The sequence below is a fragment of the Notolabrus celidotus genome, chromosome 6 (assembly GCF_009762535.1).
Source record: "Notolabrus celidotus isolate fNotCel1 chromosome 6, fNotCel1.pri, whole genome shotgun sequence".
Taxonomy (NCBI): domain Eukaryota; kingdom Metazoa; phylum Chordata; class Actinopteri; order Labriformes; family Labridae; genus Notolabrus; species Notolabrus celidotus.
This window is the reverse complement of record NC_048277.1, coordinates 19862367-19880428: the sequence shown is the minus strand read 5'-3', so window position 1 is coordinate 19880428 and position 18062 is coordinate 19862367. Positions and strand designations below refer to the sequence as shown.

At 41.1% G+C, this 18062-nt stretch overlaps 1 protein-coding gene across 1 annotated transcript in view; it reads left to right on the top strand.

The window, feature by feature from the left end:
- ptprq (protein tyrosine phosphatase receptor type Q) overlaps positions 1 to 18062 on the top strand; it is a 54499-nt gene that overhangs the window by 10656 nt on the left and 25781 nt on the right. The window contains exons 14-32 of the mRNA XM_034686312.1: positions 6 to 112; positions 834 to 931; positions 1357 to 1525; positions 1830 to 2090; positions 2227 to 2387; positions 5305 to 5416; positions 6103 to 6211; positions 7841 to 7955; positions 9642 to 9711; positions 9820 to 10019; positions 10187 to 10415; positions 10503 to 10631; positions 10736 to 10882; positions 11451 to 11614; positions 12186 to 12681; positions 12811 to 12972; positions 13077 to 13256; positions 13350 to 13457; positions 13813 to 14094. Coding sequence (XP_034542203.1) covers positions 6 to 112; positions 834 to 931; positions 1357 to 1525; positions 1830 to 2090; positions 2227 to 2387; positions 5305 to 5416; positions 6103 to 6211; positions 7841 to 7955; positions 9642 to 9711; positions 9820 to 10019; positions 10187 to 10415; positions 10503 to 10631; positions 10736 to 10882; positions 11451 to 11614; positions 12186 to 12681; positions 12811 to 12972; positions 13077 to 13256; positions 13350 to 13457; positions 13813 to 14094 — 3299 coding nt within the window. The remainder of the gene's footprint in view (positions 1 to 5; positions 113 to 833; positions 932 to 1356; positions 1526 to 1829; positions 2091 to 2226; positions 2388 to 5304; positions 5417 to 6102; positions 6212 to 7840; positions 7956 to 9641; positions 9712 to 9819; positions 10020 to 10186; positions 10416 to 10502; positions 10632 to 10735; positions 10883 to 11450; positions 11615 to 12185; positions 12682 to 12810; positions 12973 to 13076; positions 13257 to 13349; positions 13458 to 13812; positions 14095 to 18062) is intronic.

Sequence of the window (18062 nt, the reverse complement as noted above, 5' to 3'; positions counted from 1 at the left end):
CACAGATTGTGCTGCTTTGAAGGCCTTGTTCCTGGAGGACAATATACAGTTGAAGGAATAAGCACCAGCAGGGGAAGACAGAGTAAAGCTGCTTATTTAATCCTCCATACAAGTAAGTTTTAGAGTGTGCAGGGACATGAACTAATTAAGTTTTTTATGTGTTTGTGTGTGTGTGTGCCCAATAATGTGAACACTAAAATTAAGGTAACGCGACATACAGTAGATGTTTGGGAGATAACAGGAATATCTAAATAAAAAAAAGGAAAATCTTTAATATAGTTTTAGATTCCAAAAAGTAGGGTTACAAAGAAAACACAGAATGAGCTAAGGATATATCTTTGAAAAATAAGAGACTAAAAGGAGTGGTTTTTGTGTGAAGTTGTTTTTGTTTGAGCTCACAGACTGATAAGGATTTATGATAAAATTGTGGCTGAGTTAGATGCTGATTCCAAATAAATCATGCCACACATGCCATTACAGGGAGCGCTTTGAAGCACAGAGAAAGCAGCTAATAAAGAAAACGATGCACCTGTCTCCTTGGTTTCAGTATTTGCCTTTATAAGCTGGTAAACTGTGCTTTGACATAGCTTTTGCTGTTTGTACTTTGAGTTTGCACAACTGAAATGTTGAACAGTGAAAACCTTTGAGTACAAGGACAATTTCTTAAAGTGCAATTACAAAAGTATTGTTTGGATCTCGTTAATTTACCCACCTGTAGCTTGAAGCGAAGTTATTTGGAAAAGTTATTCAACTGTGTATTACCCAGAATTGCAATTGACAACATTTTTATGTGAGGACATTGTATTACATCATAATAAGAATCTTTTCTCCAGTCCCAGAGGTGCCACAGGGAGTGACTCTTTCAGAGCAGGCAGTGACTTCAGTGTTTGTCACCTGGACGCCACCACCAGGACAGGTGGAGGGGTACAAGGTAGGACATGCATCGGGCTGATGCAGACACTTTTAGCTGCACACTGTAGACCCTTCTGGTTATGTCTGCGCAATGCTTTTTTTCATCTTTCTAGTACAAACATTACTGTTCAGGTAAATTTCAATGACAGAACAGACCAAATAAGTCAGGCTTAGCACTCACCTGTTGGTTACTCAGCAACCAGTGTCGTCACACGTGGGATTGGGTTACCAACTCGTTAAAGATGTATGCCCTCTGTGGAGCCACGGCCAGGAGGAATGACCAAGCACATTACCTGCACGCACAGTACAAACCACATTTACAGAAACAATTGCAAGACATTAGTAGATGAAAAGGTTTGTTAGATTGAAGTGTGTCAAGTTTTTGTAATTTATTAGGTTTTTTTCTTAATCGTGGAGATGTCTTCCTCTGTTTCTTTTTCTCAGCTCATTGTTGGCCTGCTGTCTGTGGACAGGAAGTCATGGATGGAGGTGCTTGTCCAGATCACAAGTTATGAGATAAGGAATCTGATCCCGGGGTCAGACTACGGTGTCAGCGTTCAGAGTGTGCTGGGCTTAGACACCAGTAAGGCGGTGCACAGAGAGTTCAGCACACGTAAGAAACACTATCATAAATACAGTCAAAGAAACACACCTGATTTCTGTACAGTATTTCACAAAACTGGCCTGTCAGAATAGAGGAAGTTGTTGGTGACTCTTAAAATCATCTTAATAGTTTGAACAATATATTGTCAGTGTTTGTTTGTATCTTCCTTTGAATATATTTTAAAAATGCATTATGCATGGTGCATAAGATTATTGTTTTATTTATTATATTCAATTTGAGCATTAACACACAACAACCAATATGTTCTAAATTGTTTAAACTAAAGGTATAAACTGCAACAACTGTTTTCCAGGCCCAGCAGGAATATGTTCCCTTCATTTAGGAAGCATAAACTCCTCTTCTGTGTCCTTGAGCTGGGACGGTGCATTTGGAGAATTTGACTTTCACAGAGTCACTGTGACCAACACCTCCCTCACATACACACTCGCCATTCCCAAGGAGGAGCGGGTTGCCGTGGTTACAGGGCTGGTGGACGGCTGCAGCTACAACGTGAGCGCTGAGAGAGTGAGGGGAGTGACAGCGGGGAGCACTGCCTTTCTTACTGTGACCACAGGTAGAGGATAACACATGAGCTGCATGGGTCAATACCCCCAATACTATCAACTGCTCTGATTGTTTTTTAATGAAATGACTGAGACCCTTCTCGACCTCTCTGAAAATGTTTCTCTCTTTTCCTTTTTCTTCTTGAGTGCCAGCCCGTGTACGCGGACTGTGTGAAATCAGAGTGTCTGCACGTGAGTTCTCGCTGCGTTGGGAGCAGGCAGTGGGGTGTGTGGATCATTATCAAGTGAACCTGCTGCCAAATGAGGGAGAAGTCACAGTTCACCATGCACGTGATGGATACGTTCAGGTACACACACTGGAATTGGACACGTTCTGAAAGATACAGTAACTATGTCATTCCTGAATTTCCACCTCATTAACTCATTATAGAAACTACCATCAAAGGAAGCCTGGTGTTACAGACTGGCAGCTGATTTATAATTCTCAATGTACAAACTACACACACACATGCAACATCTCTTCTGCCATTCAACCAAGCCCTTCCCCATAGTGGCTCTTCTCGGCTGCCAGGTGTCAGTTACCCCCCAAAATGTAACCTTACACACCCTGCACACACACACAGCACACGGAGCACAGAGTTGAGTAATAGATCTCATTATTTATTAAGTTGGCCTTATGAGCTCAACCCTGAATCATTCATTTGCTTAAGCAGCTTTCCCTAGAGAGAGAGAGAGAGAGAGCAGAGGGAGAACGTTAGCCTTGTGCTAATGAAAGGACCCACTGCCCTCGCTGACCAGAAACAAAAATTTTGGAATACCTCAAGCTTAGAACTGTTAAAATCCAATGCCTGCACCACTAACCCTGCAACCTTTACTCATGCCACTAACCAGCCTGTAGACCTGGAGTTCTTCCTGTTCGGCTCTTTGGATTAGCTGACGACCACTGCTAACATTTTTACACTAACTCTGGATGCTGCTCTTCTGGAGAGGCCTCTCTAACTTGCTGCGTCCAAACTAAAGCTAACTCTGCTCCCCAGCATGGCCTTCTCCTCCATCATCCTGCTGCTCACACTCTGCTTGGGGCAGGTAGACTCTCAGGTAAGAATTGCAAAGCTCATGGATTCACTGGCAAAGAGACTACTATACTGTATATGTATCCGCTTTCTAACTCGCAGCCACATGTAGTCGTTAGGTGGTCCACCTAGGAGTTCATGCACGGATTAAGAGAACTGCTTGGTCATGTTTCTTTGAGATAACATGAGGTATTAATCTGGCACATTGCCATCTAACCCATTGATCTCATAGGTGCTCATGCTGGCTGCAACACCTATTAATGCAGTAACACTGCAACACTAACAACTTCAGCCCAGCAGCATTTACAGACACAAATGAGTGCAACTACAGGCAGAAACTACGGTGATGAAACACTTTTACAAAGTTGGAGAAAATTTTACAAACGACGGAACACTTTTACCGTTGAGTCTGACTCCTTTTAGCCTGACTCCGTTTAGTCTGATGCGATGTGGTCTGAGGCCGTTTCATCTGAATTCTGACACATGATGAAGGTCTTGCAGAGACATGATGGAGCTTTTCTGGAGACATGATGCTTTTTCAGCTGAGGTCGGACACCTGTCTCTGAGACCCGAGGATGTCCTGATATGTAAACCATGTCCATCTCTGTTTGGTTTCTCTCCATCAAAACAAACTAAATGACCCCTCACTCGATCACTTCCAGATCACTGCCAGTATTTGGTACATTCCCTTTCCATAAAAATTAAATGTTAATTTGTTTCAGAAATGGTAGAAGTGTTCCGTCGTTTGTAAAATTGTCTCCAACTTTGTAAAAGTGTTTCATCTTTTGTAAATTTGTTTTCTTAAATGTACATTTGTTTTGGCCTTGGTAAAAGTGTTTTTCTGATGTAATTTTGTTTTATAAAACGTAAAAATGTTTTCTAAAATGTAAATTTGTCTCCAACTTTGTAAAAGTGTTTCATCTTTTGTAAATTTGTTTTGTCCTTCAGGGCTACCGTAAGAAACAAATTGTCATATTGTCACCCAATGCCAACAAAACATTTTCATTAAGAAGCAGATGGCTGAGGATTTTTTCTTCAGAAACAGTTGTGGTGTATGCTTCTCATTAAAATACAACAACAAAGTGCTGAGTAAGGGTGACTTCAGCATTTTACATAGTAAATTAGTTTTTTCTTGCTTCTATTTTAAGAACATTTTCAGAGGATTACTGATTTTCACTACTATGTGCTACAGGAGTGATAGTAATCCATCAGTATGTACATTATGTAAAATGCTGTGCCTGTCAGTGGGTGCACTATTAAAAAAAAAATTGGAACTTTAGATAAACTATTTTCTTATTCACATCACATTTTAGGAGGAAAATAAATACTAAAACAAATAAAGAAACTCAAAAACAGTTACCTTTGTTTTACAAACATGCAAGTGTTTTAAACAGTTGAGTTTCTCTGTAAGAGAGCTTTGTGTTTTCTGTCGTGGTTACCAGAAAAAGCAACAACAACAACTGATGATTGCCTTAACAAAAAAATGGAATATATAAATACAGGAAAAATGACCTCAGGATTTGGGGGCAGATAGAATTGCATAATTTTTGTGTTTCATTTCCTAAAATAAATAAACAATTTTAAACAATGTAAGTGATAAATATTGGTATTACTTATATGGGTTGTAAGAAAAAAAAAACTGCAAATGAACACAGTACTGCAACTGAGAGTTAAAAAACGAGTTGTATGCAAGTATGAAGAGGAATTACACATTGAGTAAAAAATGTAATTAAGAAAAACGCAGAATTTTTCAAGCTTTTTTATTGAAAATAGTATGAATGCAAACTCAACGAGTACTCAAAGATCTTTGTTTTCTTTAAATACACTTTTGTATAATGAACAGTGTAAAATTTAAATTGCAGGGGAGCTGGTGGCCTAGCAGTCTAAGCGCCCCACATACAGAGGCTACAGTCCTCGTTGCAGGGGTCGCCGGTTCAATTCCGGACCGGTTGACCATTTCCTGCATGTCTCCCCCCACTCTCTACTCCCCACATTTCCTGTCTTTCTTCAGCTGTCCTGTCAAACAAAGGCTAAAAGGCCAAAAATATAACTTCCATTAAAAAAACATTTAAATTGCATTCAACAGAAACTGACCAAGGGTAGAAGTTATGATGTATTAGACCAAAAACCCCCAGATATAACCATGATGCATACTATGACCGCATGTCTCTATGTTTTGTTGTTTTCACAGGCCGATGTGGTCAGTGTCACTCCAGGAACACAATACACTGCAACAGTCACAGCATCCTCCTCCTCATTCATCAGCCCTGGAGTCAGCCGTATGATCAATACCAATGAAAGCGGTGAGAACTGCTGATGTTTGGATGCTTGGTGTGTTGATTTTGGCTGTCAGAGTGTCAACAGGTTCTCTTCTGCCCTCTGCTGTTTTACTCAGTGCCTGTGTGACACATGGCCACACTCAGGGACAGAAATTAGTACAGGAGTTGTGTGTATGGAGGGGGTGGGGGGTGGTGGGGAGGTATACTCCCTTCCCAGTTTAATTCCTCTTAGGGGTAACTTGAGCCTGGGCTTTTGAACCGCAGGATGAATGGGTCTGCAGTGAATGTCAGTGAAATGCCACTGCTGTGTGAGGCCTTATTCATCAGACACACACACACACACACACACCTACACACACACACACACCTACACACACACACACACACACACACACACACACACACACACACACACACACACACACCTACACACACACACACACCTACACACACACACACACACACACACACACACACACAAACACAAAACACACAAAACACACGGACCAGAGGATCCTGCTAAGACACCAACATTGTTCTTCAAATGATTGATTAAATGTTTATATTCAGAGGCTATTTGTCACATGTGTGTATTATATTCACATTGTCTTGGACTTCTGCTGTGTTGATGGTATCAAATAAAGAGTGAAAACATTGGATGAGGAAAGCCACTTCACCTTCTTCTCCTCCTTTCCCTTCTGATACTTCAGTTCCTGGTCCACCTTCAGCTCTAGAAGGAGAGGCTGTGGGCTCTAACGGTATACTGCTTTCCTGGACAATGCCATCTGATGCAAACAATATTGACGGATATGTTATCAGGTAATTCTCAATTATATTCCTGGAAAAAATCGTGTATGAGTTTTATTTTTGGACTGTAACACTTGTCCTGGTTGTCAGTTATATTGCTAAAACATTGGTCGATGCAGGGAAATGACTCCAATGATCAAAGGTTGATCCAAAAAAACGTATTTCTATGACTGTAACTATACTAGATTGTTTTTTCTAAATCATGTTGCTTTATTTTCCACAGCAATAAAAGGCTTGACAGTATTGCATAGCTTTATAAACTTAAAGAGGTGTACAAATAGTTTAACTTGCTAATGATCAACATGCAGAGCAGGCTCATAAAAGTAATCTCTGCAGACATAAAGTCATGGTCGAGTGTCAGTCGGGAGTGTAACGGAGGCACAGTCAGTCCAGCAGAAAACACACTCCCAAAAAGCACCGATGGCGCTAGTATGCACAGACACTATTACGCCAGCTTTGCCAGTCTAGGAAATCCTTCTGCCCTGACTTTCTACCAGCCTGTTGGCTTTGTGTCCAAAGTTGGGGTAATCATGTACAAAGTTCTGGCTATCCGTGTCCATGCCATGAGGGGCAGGTGTTGTGTATTGCTCCCCCAAAGGTGTAGCCATCATGGAAACATGGCACAGGGCTATAGCCGCAGTTGAGCATCTCTGTAGGGCCAGAAGGTTTGCATTGGAAGATGCTTATAATTTCATCACCCTGATAACTGAGACTCCATGTTGTTTATCTGCACCTTAATGAAAACAAAAAGAAAGGTGTGTTTGAGCACATTCTCAACAATCATTTACTTGTTACTTGATTAACTTTTAACATCCCTGCTGAAAATACAGTCCTTAGTATGATAATGTTTGTTGTTGACAAATGGGGATCAGATCCATAAATATACTGAGTAGAGCATTAAGACTTCCATTTAAAGTATCCCAGTGCAGTCCTGCATCTTTTTTACTTAAAGCTACTTCCACCATATTGTGTCTGTTTTGTTTTCTGGCACTAGTGGAAAATGCTCTTGTCTTCAAGCTCTAATACATTTCACTCAACGGGAATATTGTCAGTGGAATATGTAAATGGAGGCACTACCAATGAACGTGCTGTAAGTCCCCTTTCCTGGCGACTCCCATGTGGCAGCAGTTACTGGCATTAAAATCAACCTTTCATATTGTCTATTTTTCTTGTCAAAGAGGCTTCTACATATATTTCATTTTGATTCATAACTTGTTATAAACTTATCGCTGTAGCTCTAAGTAGAGGTTCAGAATTAATACCAGCAAAATTGAGTTACAGTATTACAGGGAAAAGTTCTCATGATGTCATGTGACCCCTTGGTTTCAGAATTCATGATCACTCATGCTTTCATGTGTCAGCAGGATTTTTGTTGTAGTGGATCTAGTTGGATTTTAGTTTTCTATCCTATTACAGGAAGATTACTGTGCAAAACTATTCTTTTATCCATGAATTGCTACACTGGCAGATTTTTTAACTTGAATAAGAAAATGCTTATTATAGAAGCAGACCAAATGTTGCTCCTGATAAGTAAGAGATTACTTCCACCACTCACAGAGTCTTTCATCCAGCCCCAAATTGTTCAAAATGTATTATGTGGGTTGGGAGATGCTGATCTGAATAACAGTTTTCCTGCTTTAGGTACAAGGAGGTGTGTCCCTACCCTGATCCCACCTTCACGCAGGTGACCAAGTACCTGGACATACCAGAGACCCTGCTCACTGATTTTACCTCAGGCTCAACATACCACATTGAGGTAGGATTTAATTGAATCCAAGATTCAAAACATTGTTTTTTGTACACTAATTCATTTACATTGGAAAATGAAAAGAAAGAGGAAAACAAAATAAGAAAAAAAAACATACTGTAAAGGTAATATTACACCTATATGACTATTTTGTTGAAAATGACTGCGTGTGTTTCTTTAGTGAAATATTTCATTATGTAGATACACACCAAAGCACCTGAATGTTCCTGGAAACTGTATTATCATGTTAATGTGGCGTACTAACTCGGATCCAACTGGAACAGACTATTCTCTTGATGTGGCTGAATACTGGTAATTGATCCTGACTGCATTATTAATCAGGTAAACAGATCTATGGATCAGCCTTGGCTCTTTCCACTGTCTGTTGTCACTGAGCTTGAATGTGATCGTGCTTATTAGTTTTCAGAATTCATTAACCCACAATGACCTTCATACAAATGGACCCTGAGAGAGACACACATTGTGATCATAACTGCACATACTGTATTGTGTGTATTTTACTCTGAGGGTGTGCATGTATCACTTTACTACATCTCACCTGTGAGTGTATTGGCACACTACACTTTGCACATAGCTGGGATTAGGATTTACTTCTTTGCATACTCTTTTACAATTACCTGACATGCTATGAAAGTTTTTTTCATGTTTGTTTAAGTGACGCTGTAAACAAACTGCAAAGTTTGAGTTGCAAGGAATATTAACAGTTTTTCTATCCTTATTTTCCAGTGAAAAGAAATTAATGTATAAGAGTGTTTCAGAATTTGAGACATTGAACCTGGGAGGACATGTTTTCTTCAAAGTTCAGTGTTAAAAGCATAATATTCCAGAAACCAACTCTGGTTGTTGATCCCAGAGGTCCTCCATGGCAGCAATTTTTATTACGTAGTCATGTGCATTGGACTGTAGAGTGCTGCATTTTGATAAAGTATTTTGGAAGGTTTATCTGCCACAACAACAACAACAAAAAAAGAGATAGATACCCTTCTTCTTAAGTGAAGAGTTGTTTTCCAAGTGCCCAAGTCAAAATATATAGTTAGTAAAAGTTGTAGATGTTATTTTACAGGAAGAGTTTCAAAGATGTCACTCATTCATGTCCATTTAGAATGATTCCAAATCATTTTGATAAACAGAGTTACGTCACTATTTGATTTCCAGGTCATTGTTATTTAAATTATTATTATTATTATTAGTATTATTATTATTAGTAGTAGTAGTAGTATTATTATTAGTATTAATATTATTGTTATTTATTTCAGATTATTCTGTCAGAAAGATATAGAGAGTAGGGGTGCTGGTGGCCTAGCGGTCTAAGCGCCCCACATACGTACAGAGGCTGCAGTCCTCGTTGCAGGGGTCGCCGGTTTGATTTCCTGCATGTCTTCCCTCACTCTCTACTCCCAATATTTCCTGTCTCTCTTCAGCTGTCCTATGGAATAAAGGCAAAAAGCCCAAAAAATCTAACTTTACCTGAGTTATCATTGTGTCATGTTTTAATGGGATCACTGATCATTGCCTAAGTTAAGCACCTTATGTGCTCTGATGAACGCCATACTGACAGCATGAGCCGGATTTATGACCATTATTAATACCTCCTCTATCTCTCTCACTCTCCCTCCCTTTCTCCCTCTCTTTCTTTCTCTTTTTTTCCCCCTCTCTCTTTTTCTGTCCCTTCAGGTAGCAGCCATCGCTACAGCTGGAATAGGAGCCTTCAGCAAGTCTTTATACATAAAGACAGCTGAGTCACGTGGGTATAAATGCTTATGCACAAACACTTACATAATGATCTAAAAGCAGGTATTGTGTAAGCTCAGTATGTGTTTGTGTGCATTAATTTATGTGTGCCTTTCTACAGCCCCTGGCCTGGTGACCAACTTGACAGCGTTTGCTCAGAACCACACCTTCGTCATGGTTACCTGGTTCCTGCCGCACCGCATTAATGGCCTCATCACAAAATTTGCTGTTAAGGCTAAACACGCTCGTACCGGGCAGACGGTTCGCACGCTTGAGGTCAATGCAGAGGACATCATGACCGGAGCACTGCCCCACTGCAATGTACTGCAATGCACATCCTGTCATATTAACTTAACTGTTGTTTCTCTGTTAGGATTACAGATGCAAACAAAGACAACAGCAGACTATGAACACAAAAAACACCTAAAAATAACATTTATAGCGTTCATATCTTTACTTTGTGCATATCCTGTTTGATTCTGATCTAGGATGCAGCTGATATCCTCTCCCGTGCTACTGTCAGTCCATTTGAGATAACAGCATCTTTACCACCCATCACCCTCTCAGCTGTTCCCCCTGCAGCCTCCTGGAGTGTACCCATATCAGTGGGAGTTGATCAGCTACGGCCGTACACTGCCTATCTGTTCGAGGTGTCTGCCTTCACCTCTGATGGAGAGGGACAGATAGCCTCCACTATGGTCCGCATGCCAGAATCAGGTGTGGAAAAATAAGAAAAGAACCTTTTTTGATTTACGTATACTATAACTATGTTCATTATTTTATCTGTGTGTTAATGTATTGCAGCCCCGGAAGACCCACCACAAAACTTCATCGTATTGAATATGACATCTAGATCAATTTCAGTGTCCTGGAGCTCTCCCAAGATCATCACAGGAAAATTCAGCTATGTGGTCTACCTTCATGGACCTACAGGTTTTTGGATAATAATGCTAAAATGAACATACATGTATAAATGAACAGGTTCTAACTCTGACTGTATAAAACACTGTGCATTTTTTCTTTTATTTTCACCCCAGGTTATATGTATGAAAACAGCACAGGAGACATGCGGTTTTCCTTCAATGGTTTAACGCCCTACACACAGTACACTGTGGCTGTCCGAGCCAAAGCTGCTGGAGAAGTGGGTCCAGCAGCTCAGGAGGATGTCATCACACCTGCTGAAGGTGAGACCATTCATGAAATACAGACATATTGCTACCACATTTCATTTAGTTTTGATGATTATATAATAATAATAATAACCTTTATTTATAGAGCACTTTTCAAAAACTATGTTACAAAGTGCTTTACAATGCCTCAAGGACATGTGCAAAATAAACAGCATTTTAAAAAGCCATACAGTCAGTGCAAGTCTCATCACTATTAAAAGAACATGAAATCGTAAAAACAAAATAAATGCAAAAATAAAAGCAGGACCCTGTGCAAGACACCATAAGCAAATAAAATCAGGAAATGCTCTTTGATGAAAGTATGTTTTGAGCAATGATTTAAAAGAGAGCACAGAGTCCACCAACCTTATTTCCTCCGGCAGTTCATTAACAATCAAAAGCAAACAACAATCAAAAGCAAAATATGTCCATCACAATGTCAAAAAGACCGAAGTGATGTTAGAAAATGATATAATGTTTTTAGTCCATGTAGAACCACTAGACTGTGGTTCTTTCTGAAAGTTTGTTTGTGTATTTCATGTATGTCTTTGTCTAACTTTTCTATTTGTGCACTTATTTGTAGCACCCAGTGCCGTTCAGGACTTGGTGGCAATAGCTGAGGATTCAGTTTCAATCCGTGTTAGCTGGAAGAGCCCGGCCCAGCCCAACGGTCGGATTACCCGCTACAGACTGCAGGTTCTGGTTGACGAGCTTCTGCTGCAGGACATCACGCTCTCTGCTGAAGTGGTAAGCCATATGCTGCATTTGGCAAGGTACTGCTGAGCAAGCATAAAAAAATAGCCACTGTGTGAAATGTTGAAACAAAACTGTCTGTCAGTGATTGTATGTACTTACTTTACAATCACTATTATACTTTGTGTATATTACAGAACATAATGTCATAAACACACATATGATCCACTGGAATTAAAGAGAAGTAAATTAACGTGAAGTTAAACATCTGGTTTGCAGGTGTATTGATTTGACTCTCTTTCTTGTCAATAATTATTTTATTATTTAAAAACTACAATACTTTTACCAAATGATCTCATAAGATACATTAGACTGTACTACACTGGTTCCATTGACACCTCTTCTACATGCTTAATTAATAAATTCCACACTCACAGGGCCAACTAAAAAGCATTCCTCACATGTAACCTGCAAGCCATGTCCACCGATGTCTACTGATTCAAGTAGACATTGCTTTAGGGGCCAATGAGTCAGACTTATCAAGACTCTGTGCTTTAAACATCTCCCAACTAGGGGGATTCAAAAGCTGCAGTCAGAATATCAAATTCATTTTTTCTTCCTGCAGAATACAACTGATATGTACGAAGATGAGACTCCTCCTCCTGGTGTCCCTGGACGGCGTAAGAGGACAGTTGAGCTCAGTGAGATCACATCACCGCCGACTTTCACTGCCACTCTTTCAGATCGCACACTGCCCACCGCTGTCACTGCTTCCAGCTTCACACATTTCAGACTAAGAAGCGCTGACCAAATCACCAACACAGAAGCCGCCGACTCCATGGTCACTGAGGAGCCTGGCACCTCTTCAGCTACTGCTTTACCCTCTAACCGTGAAAATATCCAATCTACTGACCCTACAAGTTTAGGGACTGCTGCATTTTCTCTTACCTCTGTGCCACCTGTTTCGCTTCCACCTTGGCTAACAAAGCAATCACATGCTAGGGATATGACCTCAGATTTGCCACCCCTGGCTTTGACCCCAGGCCAGCTCCGAATGTCGACTCATTATGCATCAATAACAGGACAGTTTTCAACACGCAATGCAGCTTCTGGAACTACAGGTGGGGTAGTGCTAAACATAAATACTGCTTCTCTTAGCTTCCTTGCACTGATTGGATTGGATTTTTAATACATATATCATGTCTGTATGCGGTCTTGTGTACCTATTTGTGTCTGCTTGCATGTTGCAGGTGTGACAGTGAGAGAGGAGATGATGGATGTCTTGTCTGAGGAGCTGACTTACCTGGTTTTTGATCTGAATCCCTTCACTGAGTACACATTTAGGGTCACTGCTTCCACTACTGTAGGAGAGGGTCCTGCAAGGGACATCACTGAGAAGACCAGGGAGCAGGGTGGGTGGTCACATGCCACTAGCAACTATCTTTAATTATACAAGAAGAAAAAAATCCCTATGACATCTAAACTGGTTGATCCATGTACTGTTTGTGTTGTTCAGTTCCCAGCTCAGTACTTGAAGTGTCCTATCAAAACATCAGCTCCACCTCCATACAAGTAAACTGGGTCCCTCCACTCAACCCCAATGGACGGATCACACATTACACCGTCTATGGCCTCAACCTTTACAATAATCAGGCCCTGAAGTGGGTTTCTGACACTACTAGCATACTGATAACAGGTAAACAACCTCTTCTGCAAAGTTCTATGCAATCGTTTTAATATTGATGGCACAGGTGTGATGCTAACTACATATCTCTCTTCTGTTTGACAGATCTGGAGAAGTATACTGGCTATAAGCTACGTGTAGCTGCATCAACAGCTGTGGGAGAGAGCTCTCTCTCAGAGGAAGATGATGTCTTTGTTTTTACCTTGGAGGATGGTATGCACTGAACACAAACAGCATACATAATCACATGGGTCATAAGTAGTGCAATACAATTAAAATTGTACTGTTGAGAAATAGAGACAAAATGTTCTTTTTAAGCTGCTGTTGTTGTAGTCCCAGCATGCAGTATACCTAACATTACGTCCCTACTACTACTGTCAATTAAAGATTGTGTGAAATTGAAAATTAATCATTTTTGTTAATTTATCAAAATGTACATGTTTTTTTGGATTAGCAGTAGTTAGTGTGATGCTAGATAACTTAGGTTGAATTGATTGTATTTCAGTCAATTACCTTTCAATTAAATGAAAAAGCCTTCTTAGACGTTTCTTTTACATCCTATTCTCAGAGCCTGACTCTCCTCCTGAGAACCTCATGGTGGATGACACCACCCCGTCCACTGCCACATTGACCTGGTCCCCACCGGAGAAAGCCAATGGGGTTATCCAATATTACGAAATCATGTATGACAACGAATCCTACTCTGCATTGATGAACACAACCTCCAACAGTGTCACTCTGATAAACCTGAAACCATTCTCCTACTATAACGTGTCTGTGAGGGCGTTCACGCGTTACGGCCATGGCAACCAAACATCGGACATTTTATACCTGCTGTCTGGAGAGGATGGTATGTTGATGGATGCATCCACCTGGGCTATTAAACACATGTGTAAAACTTAAAGCTGCTGTTGGTAGGAATGGTGTAAAAAAACTGTACTTTTTTTCTGCTGGGTTTGGAGAAAAGGTCATAATACCCATCGGTACTCATCTGTAAGTGAAGTAATTTGACATTATGGTGAAATCTCTGCGTTTTCCAATCCCTTTGTATCAAGCAACATTATTATTCTCCTCTTTCCCGTTATCACGGACCAATCAGAGCTACTCCCCCTACTAAGTCGCCCTTATTGGCTGGGAAGCCACTACTTCCTCATAGAGCGTGCATAACGATCTTTTGTGGGCCAGATTACGGGAGCAGAGAGGGGAGGGGGGGTGAGTGAGAGAAAATCTGGTGGGGAGGGGGAGTGTTGACATTCAAAATCTCTCTCCGAACTGATATTTATATCACGACTACCAACAGCAACTTTAAGTAATGACAAAAATTAACCATATCCATCACGATTTTACAGTGACATCACTTTTATGGTGGGAAGCTCAAATCAGGGTTCCCACTCTTTTCCAAAGATCCTTTTCCAGGACATTTTCATTGATGATCAAGCTTGTATGACAGTCTAAATTTAGTTCCTAATTTAGTTCCTAAATAGTCTAATATGTTCCTCTCAGTGGAAGTCTACATTGAAAGACATGTAGTCTATGGCTATCAATGAAATCATCTCTTACATACTTAAAAATTATGGCAAATTGATAATAGAATAATGCAACCACAGAGCACTTCACTTTATTAGTGCAACCAAGTAACAATGATGGGCAACATCTCAGCTTTCTCTTTTCTCAAAAAATATAAAATGAGCTAAGAAAAAAACAAAAGAGCCTGCAAAGGAATCTGGAAGCTGTCTTACTGAAATAATTGAATAATAATAATGATCAGAGGATCAGTGCTCTAATGACCTAAATAGATCTGAATGACAAAAATGGCCACAAATGTTTCTCAACTCAACTCAAACTCAAAATATACCTGCTTAATCATGATATTCATCCTGCCAAGTGGTCGATATAAAACAAAGCAAATGTCACGTTTTTTTAATTTGAGTTACCGTAAACTCTGAAAAAATCGCACCGGTCTCTCAGAGATTTAAAAAAGTTTAAACTGTCTTCCTGCCTGGCGATGTCTATGATGATCAGCGATGTCTACAACGTGGAGTTTCTGTGTTGCTCTTTTTGTTCCGTTTGTTTTCACTATCGGGAGTTTGCACTCCTACTAGCAAGAGCAGGGGTTTTCAAACTTTTTGGAGCCAGGGACCCCTTACAGATGAGAAAATTGTCCAAGGCCCCCTCATAACTGTAACACAGATTAAGCACATTAGTGATGTGTCATGATCAAAAGCTGCGGCTCTGAGAGCCGATGCTTTATAGTGAATCAGAAGAGCCAGCTTGCATTGAGAGAGAGCCGGCTCTCAGTTTTTTCCTTTAGCTGCTTTGTTTTGATTGGTCAGCATGGCGGCAATGCGGCCAATCACATGTGAGGATGTAGGATTCAGGTGATGGAGGGGAGGCTGTGTATCCTGGCTACATCCGTTCCTTCAGAGAGAGTCTTCTTGAAGACCGGGCAAATACTCACTGAGAGGAGAAATCGGATCAGCCCATCCAAGCTGAGGCATCTGATTTTTCTCAATGCCAACCTGAGGACATTAATAATGTTTGCTCCAGTTTGGTTCTGTTTGCTCGAGTTTGATTCTGGTTCTGTTTGCTTGAGTTTGGTTCTGGTTTTGTTTGATTGAGTTTGGTTCTGGTTCTGTTTGCTTGAGTTCGGAACAGTTCTGGTTCGGTTCTGGTTCGGTTCTGGTTCGGTTCTTGTTCGGTTCTGGTCCGATTCGGTTCTGGTTCAGTTCTGGTTCGGTTCTGGTCTGGTTCGGTTCTGGTTCAGTTCTGGTTCAGTTCTGGTTCGGTTCTGGTTCGGGTCTGGTTCGGTTCTGGTTGGGTTTGCTTGAGTTTGGTTCTGGTTCTGTTTGCTTGAGTTTGGTTCTGGTTCGGTTCTGGTATGGTTCTGGTTTGGTTCTGGTTTGGTTCTTGTTTGGTTCTGTTCTGGTTCTGTTCTGGTACGGTTCTGGTTTGGTTCTGTTCTGGTTCTGTTCTGGTTTAGGTCTGGTTCGGTTCTGGTTGGGTTTGCTTGAGTTTGGTTCTGGTTGGGTTTGCTTGAGTTTGGTTCTGGTTGGGTTTGCTTGAGTTTGGTTCTGGTTCTGTTTGCTTAAGTTTAGTTCTGGTTCTTACCCTTCTAACCCTAACCCTAATCCTAACCTTGTTCTGGTTCGGTTCTGGTTCGGTTCTGGTCCGGTTCGGTTCTGGTTCAGTTCTGGTACGGTTCTGGTTCAGTTCTGGTTCAGTTCTGGTTCGGGTCCGGTTCGGGTCTGGTTCGGTTCTGGTTCGGTTCTGGTTCGGTTCTGGTTGGGTTTGCTTGAGTTTGGTTCTGGTTCTGTTTGCTTGAGTTTGGTTCTGGTTTGGTTCTGGTTTGGTTCTGTTCTGGTTCTGTTCTGGTACGGTTCGGTTCTGGTACGGTTCGGTTCTGGTACAGTTCTGGTTTGGTTCTGTTCTGGTTTGGTTCTGTTCTGGTTTGGGTCTGGTTCGGTTCTGGTTGGGTTTGCTTGAGTTTGGTTCTGGTTCTGTTTGCTTAAGTTTAGTTCTGGTTCTTACCCTTATAACCCTAACCCTAATCCTTACCCTAACCCTAACCCTAATCACAACTCTAACCCTAACCCTAATCACAACCCTAACCCTAACCCTAACCCTAACTCTAAGCCTAACCCTAACCCTAACCCTAACCCTAATCTTAATCCTAACCCTAACCCTAATCCTAACCCTAATCCTAACCCTAACCCTAATCCTAACCCTAATTCTTACCCTAACCCTAATCACAACCCTAACATAATCCTGACTCTTATCATAACCCTAATCCTAACCCTGATCCCAACCCTAACCCTAATCCTAACCCTAACCCTAACCCCAACCCCAACTTCAACCCTAACCCTAATCCTAACCCTAACCCTAACCCTAATCCTAACCCTAACCCTAATCCTAACCCTAATCCTTACCCTAACCCTAATCCTGAACCTTATCCTAACCCTAACCCTAACCCTAACCCTGATCCCAACCCTAACCCTAGTGCTAACCCTAACCCTAATCCTAACCCTAACCCTAATCACAACCCTAAACCTAACTCTTATCCTAACCCTAACCCTAATCCTAACCCTAACCCTTACCCTAACCCTAATCACAACCCTAAACCTAACTCTTATCCTAACCCTAACCCTAACCCTAATCCTAACCCTAACCCTAATCCCAACCCCAACTTCAACCCTAACCCTAACCCTAACCCTAACCCTAATCACAACTCTAACCCTAACTCTTATCCCAACCCTAACCCTATTCCTTACCCTAATCCTGAACCTTATCCGAACCCTAATCCTAACTCTGATCCCAACCCTAACCCTAATCCTAATCCTAACCCTAATCCTAACCCTAACCCTAATCACAACCCTAACCCAAACCCTAATCCTAACCCTAACCCTAATCACAACCCTAACCCTAATCCTAACCCTAACCCTAATCCTTACCCTAACCCTAACCCTTATCACAACCCTAGCCCTAATCCTGACCCTTATCCTAACCCTAATCCTAACCCTGATCCCAACCCTAACCCTAATCCTAACCCTAACCCTTATCATAACCCTAACCCTGTATCCTAACCCAAACCCAGTATCCTAACCCTAACCGTAACCCTAATCCTAACACTAACTCTAATCCTGACCCTAACCCTAATCCCAACCCTAACCCTAACCCTAACCCTAACCCTAATCTTTACCCTAACCCAGCACATGCTTACTACCATTTGCACTCTTAGTTGCCCTTGGAACTATTTGTATTGTAAAACGTATCAATGTAAATACTTCAGACCTGTACCATAGTGATAAACAGATAACACGC